The sequence below is a fragment of the Lepisosteus oculatus genome, chromosome 26 (genome assembly GCF_040954835.1).
Source record: "Lepisosteus oculatus isolate fLepOcu1 chromosome 26, fLepOcu1.hap2, whole genome shotgun sequence".
Classification (NCBI taxonomy): domain Eukaryota; kingdom Metazoa; phylum Chordata; class Actinopteri; order Semionotiformes; family Lepisosteidae; genus Lepisosteus; species Lepisosteus oculatus.
This window is the reverse complement of record NC_090721.1, coordinates 8,688,460-8,702,660: the sequence shown is the minus strand read 5'-3', so window position 1 is coordinate 8,702,660 and position 14,201 is coordinate 8,688,460. Positions and strand designations below refer to the sequence as shown.

The 14,201-nt window shown below is 50.5% G+C and overlaps 1 protein-coding gene and 1 non-coding gene across 2 annotated transcripts; both read right to left on the bottom strand.

Moving 5' to 3' along the window:
• Nucleotides 1-948: 948 nt before the first annotated feature.
• rilp (Rab interacting lysosomal protein) lies at nucleotides 949-11,414 on the bottom strand. The gene is made up of 8 exons (XM_069184306.1): nucleotides 10,342-11,414; nucleotides 8,627-8,750; nucleotides 6,865-6,986; nucleotides 5,970-6,164; nucleotides 4,841-5,010; nucleotides 4,476-4,598; nucleotides 3,442-3,534; nucleotides 949-3,275 (listed from the first exon to the last, which is right to left on the bottom strand). Exons 1-8 carry the CDS (start codon nucleotides 10,684-10,686, stop codon nucleotides 3,128-3,130), a joined length of 1,320 nt encoding a protein of 439 aa, XP_069040407.1. The 5' UTR covers nucleotides 10,687-11,414; the 3' UTR covers nucleotides 949-3,127.
• A 382-nt stretch (nucleotides 11,415-11,796) lies between these two features.
• On the bottom strand, nucleotides 11,797-11,870 carry trnat-agu (transfer RNA threonine (anticodon AGU)). Its single transcript has one exon. It is a non-coding gene; the product is annotated as a tRNA-Thr (tRNA).
• Between the last annotated feature and the right edge of the window lie 2,331 nt (nucleotides 11,871-14,201).

The following is a 14,201-nucleotide window of genomic DNA, read 5'->3' as shown; positions in this document are numbered from 1 at the left end:
CATATTGTATGTAAACACAAGTAGTATGTTTGCTAATGTGGTGGGACAAAGTTGCGTCCCAGTCAGTGTACTTTGATGTTGTAAGACTGCGTACAGCAATACCAGAAAAATGACATTAATAAACCAGAAAATGACATTAATGAACTGAATTAATAAACACCAAGTGCTTGGATTGCAGTGTCTATACTGCACTATGAATGCCCGTGGTGTCTCTGCAAAATTGCTAAAACAAGAAAAAGTGATGTTTTGAATTTGCCGTCCATTCAGCTAATTCAGAACAGCGTGAGAAAATGAATACAGCCGATAAACTTTTTAGAAAAAAGCTGCCCACCTTCATGAAATGAAAGAAACATGCATCAACAAGAGTTTCACAATCATCTCCAACTTTCACTTGGGCAAGATTGCTAAATATAATTCTTGGTGTTAATATTTGTATTCATTTCACACTCATATTGCAGGGCGCATTCAATACGTAATGCTCTTCTGCACAGCAATTCCAGATGGGGAAGGTTAAAAAAAAAACTCGCAATCCTAAATTTAAAAATAACAGCCACCCTCCAGGGATTCTTGGGAATACAGAGACCCAACTGAAGTAACTGCTGTCTTATTAAAACCCGCCGAGCAACCCTCAGGAAAAACACTTGCTTTTATGGACTTTTATCAGTCCCCTGATCATCTGCACACATATCAGGTGTGAAAAGGTATGCAAGTTTTTTTTAAATAGTTTTGGGACAGGTCAAATCTGTGAGGTCCTACAGAGGCATTGAAATGGGTCAGCTTGCCTAAACTAAAAAATCACACCTGGCACATCCCTTCTTCCACAGATGCTTAGTGTATAATGCAACGGACTAGAAATGGTGCCAGGAAATATTTTATTTTTACCTCATTGTCTTCCCAATCTGGAATACCAATTAGGTATGAAACAAGACATGGTCTTTAGTCATAGTTCTGTCAGTTAAAATTTTTATTTGCACACAACAATAAGCATGACTCTTTAATTAATCAAGGATAGTTTAAACATGTAGAAAAATATACTGTAAATACAAAATTGCACAAGGATAGACTATTGTCTCATCTCGGTTTCATAAATCCTTTAAAGTCATTTTTGTCAAAAGGGAGAGGCTAACCTTTCTATATCTTCTTAAGACAAAGGAACAATTGTTTTTTAGCTTTGGAAGGTGAGGGGGGAAGTTTCTAAATTTTTGACAGCCTGTTCTCTTCAAGATATTGGAGTAGGAGAATGATAGCTCAGGAAGTTGTAGAGTAAGCAGCTTGATTTCCTTTGTGCGATTTCCCACTGTCCTCAAGGGAAGCAAAAGCGACAGAATTAGACTGCATAGTGAAAAGAAAGAGGCCATTCGTGTGTGCGTGCACGCGCACGGACGTGTGGGGGTGAGGCCGTTTCTCTCCGAACAGTCCCCCGCGCTGCACCCAGCCCTGCAGTCAGCTCTGACAGTGCCCGAAACAGGAGGACAGGACGACACCTGTAGCAGAAGGGGCTGGTTTTGTCTGGGACATCGATCGTGCTCCAGGAGAGAAGACGCACTAAGATGCCAAAACCCGAGCAGCTTGCGGAGGTAGTGAACGAGGCTCACGAGGGCCACACGATTAAAATAGTCTGTTTCACATTTCTTGCCAGATAAAAATTGATTGCATCATTCAGTTCAACAGCTTAAGTTTCTACGTTACGCGCAGTGACCAGTATGATCACTTTTAAACTCTTCTACATGCATAAACATTCCCCTGCCACCTCTCACTTCCCTGCCTCCTTCTATTCCCAGTTTCTCTCTTTCCAGATCCCATTCCTTCCATCCCTCATTCCCTGTTTTCCTTAGTCTCTTCTCCGGTCTTCGCTAACGCTCATTCCTGACACACCTCCCTCCCCCACACTGTCCATTCTCTCACCTTTCAGTTCGTGTATGAAAAATATATACATCAAAAATAAAACATCTTCTTTTAGTCTTAAAATATAGGCTTTTCAATACAAGACGCCTCTGAATTAAAACAATAACAAACATGAACTAAGGTACCGGTCATTAATACTATTTTTTTTTTCAGTGCAGATAGATCCTCTCTGGGCATCTGCACAGCAAATGCAAAATATTACAACAATACATTTGGTTTTAGAAGAAAATAATAATAAACGCTGTTTCAGCTTAGGTTTTACAAAAGCTAATTTTGCTTTGGTTCAAAAGTGGAAAGCAGAAGTGTACAGTAATAACTGGAGGAAAGGCCCAGCAGAAGCAAAACATCTCATCTTCTGGACTAAAGCTTCAAAACCCACTGGAGCAAACCGTATGTAAACGAGTTACAGATAAGAAAAAGACGCCACCTAGTGGTGCAAACTTTACCACCACTTTGACATTGAACGTCAAGATGATAAAATTATTTTGCATGGTTTTTTTCCCCTGCTGCAATTAACTAAAAATACATAAATCAGACTAACTCTCCTGTCTTGCACAAGGGAACATCTTTGTTGACCTGTAAACAAACCCCATCTGGCCAACTGGATTTGCACAAGTGGGGGAAAAAAAACTTCTGCCTTTCCTTTGTGCCTCAGTGATAAAAATGCAGAGCTCGATGTACAGTGCCAGCTACTCCTTTTCAGGATATACTGTACGCCAAGTGGCAGATCCAGTTAAAGGATATTTCCTAGAGGTAACTGGGCGTGTCCAGTTGAATTCTGTCCCACTGTGCTTAAGAGCAGGGGATCCTCACTCACGTGTAGAATCAGGTGTTGTCACCCTTCGGCTGATCACGAGACAAAGACAACAGCATGCAAACAGAGACCTCCATGTGCCCCTACAGGCCTGTTTGTTAAGGCCAGTAATGGAGAGATGGGACGCACCACACCCTGTGAATTATATCACGCGCAGCAATTCATGTAACATAGCATAGCCATTTAAAGATGGCTTAATGAGCAACGCCCTGTGCAAGTCTCTGATTTACCCTCAGGAAAGAGCTGTTTATCTGCTGTTCCCAATATGTCACACACAGCTACTACTTCAAACGGTTTTAGGATTAGTGGCGGACTCTCCACGGCTGAAGACAAAATCTAGAGGCCTGAAGCCGAGATGATATTTTTGAAGCCCTATTTACAATCCTGGACGCCCAGGCCGGAGTTCCCTCAGTGCGAGCCGGAATCTCGGGACGGATCGGGAGGCCCGGGCTCCTCCGAGGGCTCCGTCTCCTCCGGGACGAGGATCTCCCACGACGTGCTGGTGCTCGGCTGAGAAGGGCTCTTCGCGCTGCTGGACCGCGACAGGAAGCCGAACCTGTGTGGGGGAGAAACCGATACAAACCGCAAAGCTGAACCCACCCAGTTGTCACTCTCCCTCTTCCAGTCTTTCTGTTCGAAGACAACTGTGGGACGCTCAACGGCCTCATTGCCCATTCCAGGGAAAAGCTGCCGGGGTGCGTAAGGAGTAGGTTGGAACTTACACATTCCTGATCCGGGACTCCGGGGCTCCGCTGTCGGTGCAGTCTGTCCCAGCACTCCCGCCCCCATACAGCGACTCCCTCCCCTCCTCGTCACTGTGGGAAGAAACCAACAGCCCCGCCATCAGACCCGGGGCTACCAGGAACAACCCAAAATGCGCTTCCTACCAGCTCTGTCAGAACGCTGCCTTTTCAGGATGAAGCACAGGTCATCTTTCCAGGCCTGGGTGGGAACTCCCCTCCAAATCCTGAGTTATCTACAGGGACGTAGCTCTAGACCCCAGTGATGGTATATAATCCCATCCACCCAACACTGCTTTCAGCACGTTATCACCTCGTAGTCTGATCTCAGAAGCTAACAAAGCCTGGATCTGTTCAGCTGGAAAGAAAATTAGGTTGAAATCGATGTCGGTGGTGCTGTTCCTTCTACAGCGCAATTTCCTAACCAGCGTGGCGACAGAGGACACTGCTGTAAGAGATACCGGGATGATAAAACCAAGGTCCTGACAGTTCAGTCATTAAACATTTAATGGAGCTGTAAGAACTGGAGTGTGAAGCTCCGCTTTGGGTCCGAACAATCTGGCCTCCCTAAACGCCTCCCTTAATTTCACCAGTGAAGTGATTTCAGCGGAGATACAGGAACATGAAAGCTGCCACATAGAACCCAGGTGAGGCTGCGTTTCAGTGGAGGATGAAGCGATTCACTCTGGGATCCTTTGAGATATAACGCCCTACATACATGAGAGCAATTATGAATATATTGTCTTCTGGGAAAACTGGCCGAGGTGCCAGTGTGTGCGCGTCTCTCCGCCCTGTGGACAGGCGCCCCGTCCAGGGTGAAGCCTGGATTGCACCCTTGCTTGACGGGATAGGCTTCCCTTCGACCCTGAACTGGAAGAAGGGGTTTTAAAATGGATAGTTGGATGGGAGTGGAACCTCCATCTCCGCGGTGTGATCTGAGCTCAATAATATTATTCATTATTATTATTAGATACCATCCCAGGAAGCACCACCTTCCAGTTCCCAATCCTTCTTACCTGCTGCAGTCTTCCTCGGGGATTCCCAGCATCTTGGCCTTGATGACTTTCCTTTGTTTCTTAATGGCCGATTTCACCGCATCCAACAGGAACCCTGGGCACCGCTCCTCGTTCAGGATCTCCCTGCAATCACACAGCACAGACGGCTCAACTCAGGTTTCCCAGCAGGCCAGCCCACCATCTGCTCGGTGGAAAAGCACACGCATGCTTAGCGTGTGATCTCATGTTAAACCACAGAGTGACAGCCCAGCCAGGCGGGGGCAGCACCGTACTGCAAATGCCCTCTCCAATCAGCAGGGGTCGCGAGATGCACCGCCTCTGTATCACAAGCAGTCCCTGCTGCTGTCCCTGGGGGCCGCACTCACCTCTGGTAGTATGTCAGCTCTTCCTGAACCAGGAAGAGGTTGGCCTTGAGCTCATTCCTCTCGAACAGCATTTCCCTCACTTCCTGTTTGGTGAAGAATGGGCGGTTGGGGTCCTTCAGGTCGATGATCATCTTATCGGTGAGGTCAATCTGCGTCTGCACAGTGCCTGGCTGTTGGGGGCAGACAGACAGACATTGGTGTTCTGCCAGTGTAGAGAATACTCCCCTCATATGAGTTTTTGCACACATCTCTGACCCGTTTTCCGCTTGTGTCCCTGGTCACATTTCACGAGAGAGTCTGGATGCTTCAGTATCACAACGCAAAGTAAAAGGCTGTCCTAGCATGCGACAGTGATCAGCACTGATACCTCATGCTAGGCCGATCAAAGCAGCCTTCACAGCCTCCAGTAATGTTAAAAGACTTCAATATTACCTTTTTACTTTTATAAAGCTCCTTTTCAGGGATTTCTACATCAAAGTTCTTATTCTGTATGGTAAATATGATTCCCAATTTGAAGAATTCCAGGAGGCGAACCTTTAAAATGGCTTTAGTGGCTCTAACAGATATCAGAATCTGTATTTATCAAACAAATATGAATTCGAAGCAGAATGGCTGTTGCTTCACATGTAAGTCCACAACGCATGCGCTGGGAGCCAGGGTGTGGATGGGGATGTCCAGAGTGTGTCCAGTGGGTGGAAATCCCCAGCGACAAGTGTAAGAGTGCTCCAATTTATGACCCCATGATAAACCTGAGTACTGTACAGACGAGACCCTGGGAGAACAGGCAGAGTGAAACCTGGTTCCCAGCATGCAAAACACATAAATTGCCCCGAGTAGCTCAGTGACTCATGTAAGCAAATAAAACACACTGCATTCTGACCTCGACAATAAGGATCACGGTGTGTAAACTGCTGCAGCTCACGCCAGTGAAGTACAATATTAACTGGCGTTCAGAGACAACAGCACATGACACGCAAGATGGGAGGATAATACTGTTCGAAACTAAGCTCCCTATACTCAAAGACATTGTGAGTGTTTATCTGAGAGCCCGACTCCCTCTGGTTCAGAAATAAGAGAGAAATGCGCAGGTTGTGAGACACTCTCCCCCACACGAAGGCAGGCAGGTTACCAGGCTCTCCCCGGCGCTCCGGGCCGTCTCCTCCAGCTGGGCCCGGAGGCGCTCGATCTCCTTCTGCTTCTCGTGCAGGTCTGTCTCCAGGTCGGTCCTCCTCTCCATGGTGCTCTTCAGCTGGGCCTGGGCCATGCTCTGCTTGTGCCGCAGCTCCCCGTTCATCTTCATGAAGCGCTCCAGCTGCTCCTGCAGCTGCAAGACAGGGCGGGGAGGGGAGGGGACGCCGGTCAGCCCCCGTCGCGGCGACCCGAGGGCCGAACCGCAGCAGGGCGCCTGCACGGCTCTGTCTTCCCGGCTACTCTCTTCTCCACCAGCAGGTTTTCTACACCTCTGCTGGCACTGCATTACAGAGGTCAGACTGACCAGACTGGGTGAAACAAAGGCATACACAGAACCTAACGTCCTGGCCCTACAAAGAAGTAAGATTGTTCCTTTAATCCCATCCATGAGAAGGCTCACAGCTGGGAAGCTCTTGTTTTGTAAGCTGTTATATCACTCCATATATCCTTACATCCCCCACAGCTGTGCCTGATTTGTGCATGGGACTTCAGGCAGGAGTTTTATGTTATATGACACAGAGCGAAACAGTTTTGTTTTTCACTAGCTTACAAACCCCACACAGGGGAGTTTTCTGGAAGGAATTCAGACTTCGCTCAGACTTGTCTTCTCGTCTTTCACCCCTTCCCTCTTCCCGAGGCGTGGCGATGCAAGTTTCCGTTTGTGACCTGCGGCTGAGAGCAGCAAGGATCAGCCAGGAACGGCTCCTCTCCGGCTCGGCGCTGCCCCGGGCCTAGCAAGCCTCCGAGAGACCTGGGCCGAGAGCGCCGAACCCTCTGCGGAGGCCCCGTGCTCTGGACAGCGAGGACACCACGAGCGGCGGGCGCACACTTACCGCCTCCACCTCCTTGGACACGCTGGCAATCTCCTGCGCTTTGGCGCGGATCTCATCCCTCTGCCTGTCCACCACCTCCTTCAGCCTCAGCATCACCTCGCGCTCCTCCCGCTGGGCTCGGTCTGGAAGGCACAGTGCAGCGCGGGTCAGAACACCCAGATAACTGCCCCCTGGACACCTGAACACCCTGCCCCCCGTCCCCTGGACACCCTGCTCCCCCCTCCCCTGAACACCCTGCTCCCCGTCCCCTGAACACCCTGCTCCCCCCTCCCCTGGTCACCTGAACACCCAGCTCCCTTCCCCTGAACACCTGGCTCCCCATCCCCTGAACGCCTGAACACCCAGCTCCCTTCCCCTGAACACCCTGCTCCCCGTCCCCTGGACACCTTGCTCCCCCCTCCCCTGAACACCCTGCTCCCCCCTGCCCTGGTCACCTGAACACCCAGTTCCCCTCCCCCTGAGCACTGGGCTCCCAGCCCCCCTGGTCACCTGAACACCCAGTTCCCCTCCCCCTGGACACTCCCCGTCTATCTGACTGAAGTTACGAGAGCCTATCCCGCAACCTGAAGCACAACCAACACGGCGGCACTTCGTGAAGCTCAGCATGAGGATCTCAGTCTCGCACATCCGCACGCACTCCTCACGTTAACCCAGTCCAAGTCCGGTGGTGGGGCTGGATTAGTGTCTATGTCTATGCAGACGGTGGGAGAAAACCCATCTTCCCCAGCAGACAGAGCGCAGGGGAGACCAGTGCCACGCTGCTGCTGCTGCACAGTGTCGGGGCCCTGGGCTCGATTCCAGACCTGGGGTGCTGTCTGTGTGGAGTTTGCATGTTCTCTCCAGTGGCGCATGGGTTTCCTCCCACAGTCCAGTGTCTGTCTGCCCTGTTTCTTGCCAGTACTGGATAAAACTGTTAGAAGATACATGGCTGGGTAGACAGGCCCTGTCAGCTTCTGCAGCCGAGCTGTAATTCACCTTCACGTGTTGCCAGAGCGGTCATGAATGTGGGAACTCGGGGCCATAAGGAGAAATGGAACCAAAACATTATCAGACGGCTTCCCCTTCATCAAGTACCAGCCCAGGCCCAGCTCCACAAGTCCGAAGATGTTGCGCGTGACCGATTTCCTCCGCCTCATTCACACGAGTTCCTCTGCAGTGAAATATTGGCTTGTTTATCTTTCCTCTGAGGACTGAACGTGGAAAACGCCTCGGTGTTCTGTCTGCCAGCACGCGAGCAAGCAGCAGCTGAGGCAACCCAACGGGGTTCTGGAGTAAAACCGATATTGAAGCAAACCTATAATTGCATTTAGCCCTGACGTCAATACCAGTCGGGTCGCAACGCCTCACACGCGTTGCTCTCATTTTGTAGATTAACTGCTGCAGGCAAGAGGACAAGCAGCTTTCAGATTTGTTCCACGGTGAACTATTCAGGGTCACTCCAAATTAATTAAGTCATTCGGTTAATTTCGGTTTTTTGCAGCAACTGGAAAGTGGCATATTGTGGGAAATGCACATACAAGCATTGGTAGGCTTCAATTTTTACAACATCAATAACTTTTCACCCCCAAATTATCAAATTCAGCCCACTTTTTGCTGGACGTCCGACAGTGTTCCTGGAGTTAATTTACAGAGGCGCAGGAGAGTGCAGATTCACATTGAATCACTCAAGATAACGCCGGAGACCTCTCCAGTATCAGCAGCAGGCCAGGCCTCCTCCCCTGTGCCCTTTTCCGAAAACCACAGGAGCTGGAAGCACACTCACCTTCCTGGGAGAGGCTGCTTCTCAGCTGGGTCAGCAGCTGCTGGTTGTCCTCGTGGAGCTGGGAGACCTGGGCCTGCAGCTCCTCCGCCTTGCTGCGCCACTTCTGTTCCTTCAGCTGCAGCTCCTGCGCAGACAGGCGCAGCTGTCACCTCACCTGCCTCACTCACACACAGCTCCTGCGCAGACGGGCGCAGCTGTCACCTCACCTGCCTCACTCACACACACAGCTCCTGCGCAGACGGGCGCAGCTGTCACCTCACCTGCCTCACTCACACACACAGCTCCGGCGCAGACGGGTGCAGCTGTCACCTCACCTGCCTCACTCACACACACAGCTCCTGCGCAGACGGGCGCAGCTGTCACCTCACCTGCCTCACTCACACACACAGCTCCTGCGCAGACGGGCGCAGCTGTCACCTCACCTGCCTCACTCACACACAGCTCCTGCGCAGACGGGCGCAGCTGTCACCTCACCTGCCTCACTCACACACAGCTCCTGCGCAGACGGGCGCAGCTGTCACCTCACCTGCCTCACTCACACACACAGCTCCTGCGCAGACGGGCGCAGCTGTCACCTCACCTGCCTCACTCACACACGCACACCTCTCCACTGCCAGACACACGCGCACGGGCACATCCCTCCACTGCCAGACACACACACACACCCTCCAGTGCCAGACACACACACACACGGGCACACCCTCCAGTGCCAGACACACACACACACGGGCACACCCTCCAGTGCCAGACACACACACACACACGGGCACACCCTCCAGTGCCAGACACACACACACACACGGGCACACACTCCACTGCCTGCCAGACACACACACACACACATGGGCACACCCTCCACTGCCAGACACACAGCTCCTGCACACACACACACCAACAATGTTCTGCAGAAAAGGTACTGACACAGTGGGCTCTGTGAGGGTCACACAGGCCGGGGGACAGACCTAAGCCCAGCGCTGTCCACCTGAACCATTTTGGAAACGAACCCTGCGGGGAATGTTTGTCAAGGGTCGCCCCCGGAGATACACCTCCGCCACGGGCAGGGCAGTCCACACCGGACGTGTCCAGCTCCAGCCTTGCCGACTGTTGTCAAACACGCGCAACGTGCTGACGTCGCACCCAACCACAGGGGGCCTCTTCCTCCCTGTGTGTCGGGGTGCAAAACACCGAACCCCTCTCACCTGCGCAGGTGGGCAAAGCGCGGACAGCAAACCGCCTGTGACCGGGGCGCCGTCCAGCGCCTCGGCGGACCCGCTCCCTCCTCGACACGGGCGGCCTCGGCGCCACTTTCTCAATCAGAATCATGCTGCCAAAATATGCAGCCCGACCGGCTCGCTGGCATCGCCGGGAGCTCACCGACAGCAGGCAGGAGCGTCACTGCCTCAGGGCGTGCTTATAGGACACGGCTCAACCTTCTACAGAAAAGAGCATCTGGACGGAAAGAGATGCTCTGCAGGGATATATTATTGATATTATTATTATTCGCTCTGCATCCCGCTCTTAAATATACCTCGCTGTGTTAAGTTGAAAAGTGCACTTTTCCCTCTCAACACGGTGCCACGGGCGAAGCTGGGTTTTCAGACTTGTTGCTCCACGCCGCGCGCCGTGGAGAGCGCTGGTGACGGACGGGTCGCGCAGGTTCGGGTCGGCGGCCCGGGGGGTGGACGTGGGGGGGGGGGGGCGGCGCTTCGCCTTACCTTGATCTCCCCCCGGCTGTCGGGGTCGCGCTGCTTCCTCTGCTGGCGCTGGACCTGCAGCGTCTCCACGGCCCGCAGGAGCTCCTCCTCGGGGCAGCTGTTGAGCCGGTTCCGCGCCGCGAAGCGCTCCAGCAGCTCCAGGACCTTGACGATCTTCGGCACCAGCCCCCCGGCGCTCTCGCTGCCGAACGCGTCGATCAGCCTCTCCACCTCGGAGCCGATCAGCTTGGCGATGTCGTAGACGTCGTCCACGGTCAGCGCCGTGTAGGGCTTCTCCAGGCAGGCGGCCGGCCGGCCGGCGCTCAGGGGCCTCGGCGGCGGGTAGCCCTCGCAGGCGACGGACATGGCCGGAGTAGAATGACCGCGCCGCGGGTCTTCACTTCTTACTTAAGAGCGACACACAAAACCGGCGATATCCAGCTGCCCCAGCGCCTTGCTCGTCGGCAGTCAAACGTCAGTCACGTCTTCCATCCGAAACGCAGCTCAAGAGTTTTTAATTTTGGTTTCGAAACAAAAGCGTTTTACGCCTTCCTTGGCGGATCCGGGCATTTAATCGCCCCCCTCCTCCTCCACTCCTAAAACGCGGAGGCCGTCACGGTAAACCGGCCAGGCTGGAGTACCGCCGCTACAGGAATATCATACCTGCTGCTCCGCGTACTCCTCTCTCGGCTGCGACTCAGCGCGCGCGTCACGTGCACTCCGGGGACTCTCGAGCTGCGCTTGGCTGGCAGCCCTGGCTCGAGGCGCCGCCGCCGCGCGGGGGTCGCCGGATTTATGGGGCTCGTGGTCTTCTCGCACCCAGAACACCCTCCCCTGCTTTCGGACCAATGAGAGACGGCGACGCTTTTACTCGGGGAGAAATAAAAACAGGGGAGAGTTAAAACAACAAAAACTCGGTTAAAAACAAAAGTAAAAGCTTGCTCGCTCAAGCGTGAAGTATGTGTCCCAACAAGCCTAGGCTTAAAAAAAAACAGGTTTACTTATAAGTATTTTTTTTTAACAGAATAGGCTTTTTACGATTTTTACTTGAGGAATTAGCCACATTAGTTGATCTTTAAGGCTTAGGAAAGTCCGGCAGACATCTGTTTAGCTGGGGAAGTTCGAAGGTGTTTTGTTTTCCTTTTCGCTTGCTGTGAGAAAGTCCCAGTTAGAAGCGAAACTCAGTGGTACTGCTACAACACACTGTACATGCGCGCAGTAAAATATCGCAATCCACAACAGTCCCAGATCAGCGCCATACACCCATGGCTAAAGTATTTAGTGTAAATTAAATGTACTAATCGCGCTCGCTCTGTACCGGGGATTAGAATATACAGAGGGCACTGCTTAAGGAGAAGACGCTCACGAAAAACTAGAAAGTAGTCGGTTGAGCTACATTCCTTTGCTTTTAAAACTTTAAAGTATTTATCAACCGGCCATATAATGAAACATTTGTTATTTCTTATGAAATGTAAAAGGCACCGCTGGGATTCGAACCCAGGATCTCCTGTTTACTAGACAGGCGCTTTAACCAACTAAGCCACGGCGCCGGACGGGAAACCAGGGCGGCTGAAGTCAGTATGTTTCCTGATTAGACAACATTTTCGAAACGTTTTACATAAGCTGGGCGGTTTACTGCAGTTGACGTTGTGGCGTTTATTTATAGACGTTGCAACCGCATCCTTCAGCGGCTCTCGGACTCCGTGAAACGCGACGGCTTTGCAGAATTAAACTCACTGCTGACGCGCCGCTCGGCTACTTCCGGTCGCATATGACTTCGATTTCGACGAACACGCGCCGGAGGTATTTGCGCGTATGAATTGGGCAAAGGAAGAAAAAAAAAAGGATTTCGACCATTGCAATAACCAAAATGTACTGATGTCGTATATTTATCCCCCCCACACACACATAACCCGAAACGAAGTTTACTCGGCAAATTTATCCTACCGCTTTATATTATAAACAAGGCAACTCGAGGCGACGAACTGCCAGAAAAGCATTACAAAACATCATGTAATAACATCAGCAAAGCAACATCTGAAAAATTACTTCCTATTGCCTGAAGCACAGATGTCGTTATCTGCTCCATTTACAGCTCTCAAACTACAGAACAAGGAGTACCAGTGGTACGCTGGTCTGACCTGGAGCGTTTACGTGGGTGTTGCGATTATATGAGCGTTAGGTCTAATAAGAACACAGCAATAGACGTATATACGTTTCAAAAACTAGTCTGATCTAAACAGTCTCTTCATTTAAGCATTTAAAGCATCTGTAACACTAGTTTCACAGGTTTTTTTTTTAGGTCTCAATTAAATTCCTACGCTACTCTTAATGTCGTCTCAACACTAGGTAGGTCTGAGTTCAACACGGAACCGCATCTAAAAGGAGAAGAATTAAGGACGTTACTATATAAATCTGCCCATCTGTGCTGGAATGACATTTCAGCTTTCGGTGATAACGTTGTGGTAAAGGGGACTCTGTACAGCAAACCAGGGAAGCTGAAGACTCAGACAATGTTTGGGCCTGGTCTTACAGTCTAGCAAGGGGAGTGTAACAAAGCTCGAGTCCAGAGTTAAAGTACTATTAAATGATCCATCTTCAGTGTTGTTTCAGACCCGCCCTTGAAATGACTTTTGAGGGCCCGCATTCAGAAGAGTTCATTACTCCCGTCGGATGCCAGAAACCTAAAATAGGCACCTTGCCCAACATTCATGCCAGATCAAACTGGGCCTCGCTCTCTTAAAATGCAACTGTATGACAGTAGTTTTACACAACTGTACAGTTTTAACCCTTGTTCAGCCCACACCCCAGCAGTAACCTCAATGCTCTCTCAACACAACCTTTAATAATTTAAGACCAAAATTCACTTAGTTTATAAAACAGAAATACCTTCCAGACAATCCAGACTTAGTCTGTACATCGTCAAACTGACTTTTCAGCCCCTGGACAATGACACTGAAAGAATTGGCAGTACTGAAATCTAGTGCAGTTAAGGGTTCATTTGGACCTTGGAAACCTGTAGGCTTTTGCGTAGGTTGTTACTCTATGATACTCTATCAAGGTAAATTCAGTGGACCGACCCCCCATATGGAAAACCATAATCAAGCAGGTTTTTTCAGTCACCCTTAAGCGACCAATCCGTGAAAAAAAGCTGCAGTAATCGGTGAATTTAGTAAGTTAAGAGTTTAATTAAGTCAGGGATTCTTAACTGTAGCCCTTGAGTTATAAAGGGTGTCCGTTGGTATTTTCATTCATCCTTTCACTAATCACTTCCTCCAATTCAGGGTCAAACAAGCCACCAATCCATTGCAGAGCTGGCATACACCAGCCAGTTTACCCAGAAACCAGTTAACCTACCAGCATGTCTCCGGACTGTAGGAGGAAATCGGAGCACCCAAAAGAAACCCACACGAGCATGGGGAGAACTTATAAACTCCACACAGACAGCACCCAAGGTCTAGAGTTGGACCCAGAACCCAGGACAGTGAGGCTTTTAAGAAATGCTGACCACTGCAGCATCATACCTTGGTGTTTTCGGATGATCTCTAATCTACGTAATGGAACACACTGACTTTGAGTGGCCAAAGCAAAAATTGCTCTTAGCGTTTAGAGATCAACGATTTCGGTGGTGTCCCCCCTAACCGGCTGGACTATGACTCTCCCGGACCACGGCTGGACAACCCTGGAGTAAATAATTGATTTATACCAACATAGTCAAGGAAATATTATGTCCAATATATCAATCATCAGTAAATATCACTATTTAGTTTTACATTTCAACACGATCTTTGCATTAATACATGCTGAAATTGGTAAATAGTTTAACGGAAAATCCAAGATAATGCTATTTTGAGTCATGCAACAGCCTCCCAGTGGCTGAG

Bases quoted from the DNA above. Each gene is read 5' to 3' on its own strand.
- rilp (XM_069184306.1), bottom strand. From the start codon at position 10,686: ATGTCCGTCGCCTGCGAGGGCTACCCGCCGCCGAGGCCCCTGAGCGCC. The intron at 8,751-10,341 runs GTAAGGCGAAGC...CTGTCTGCGCAG, and splicing joins ACAGCCGGGGGGAGATCAAG to GAGCTGCAGCTGAAGGAACA. The intron at 4,599-4,840 runs GTGAGTGCGGCC...GTGTGATTGCAG, and splicing joins GAGCTGACATACTACCAGAG to GGAGATCCTGAACGAGGAGC.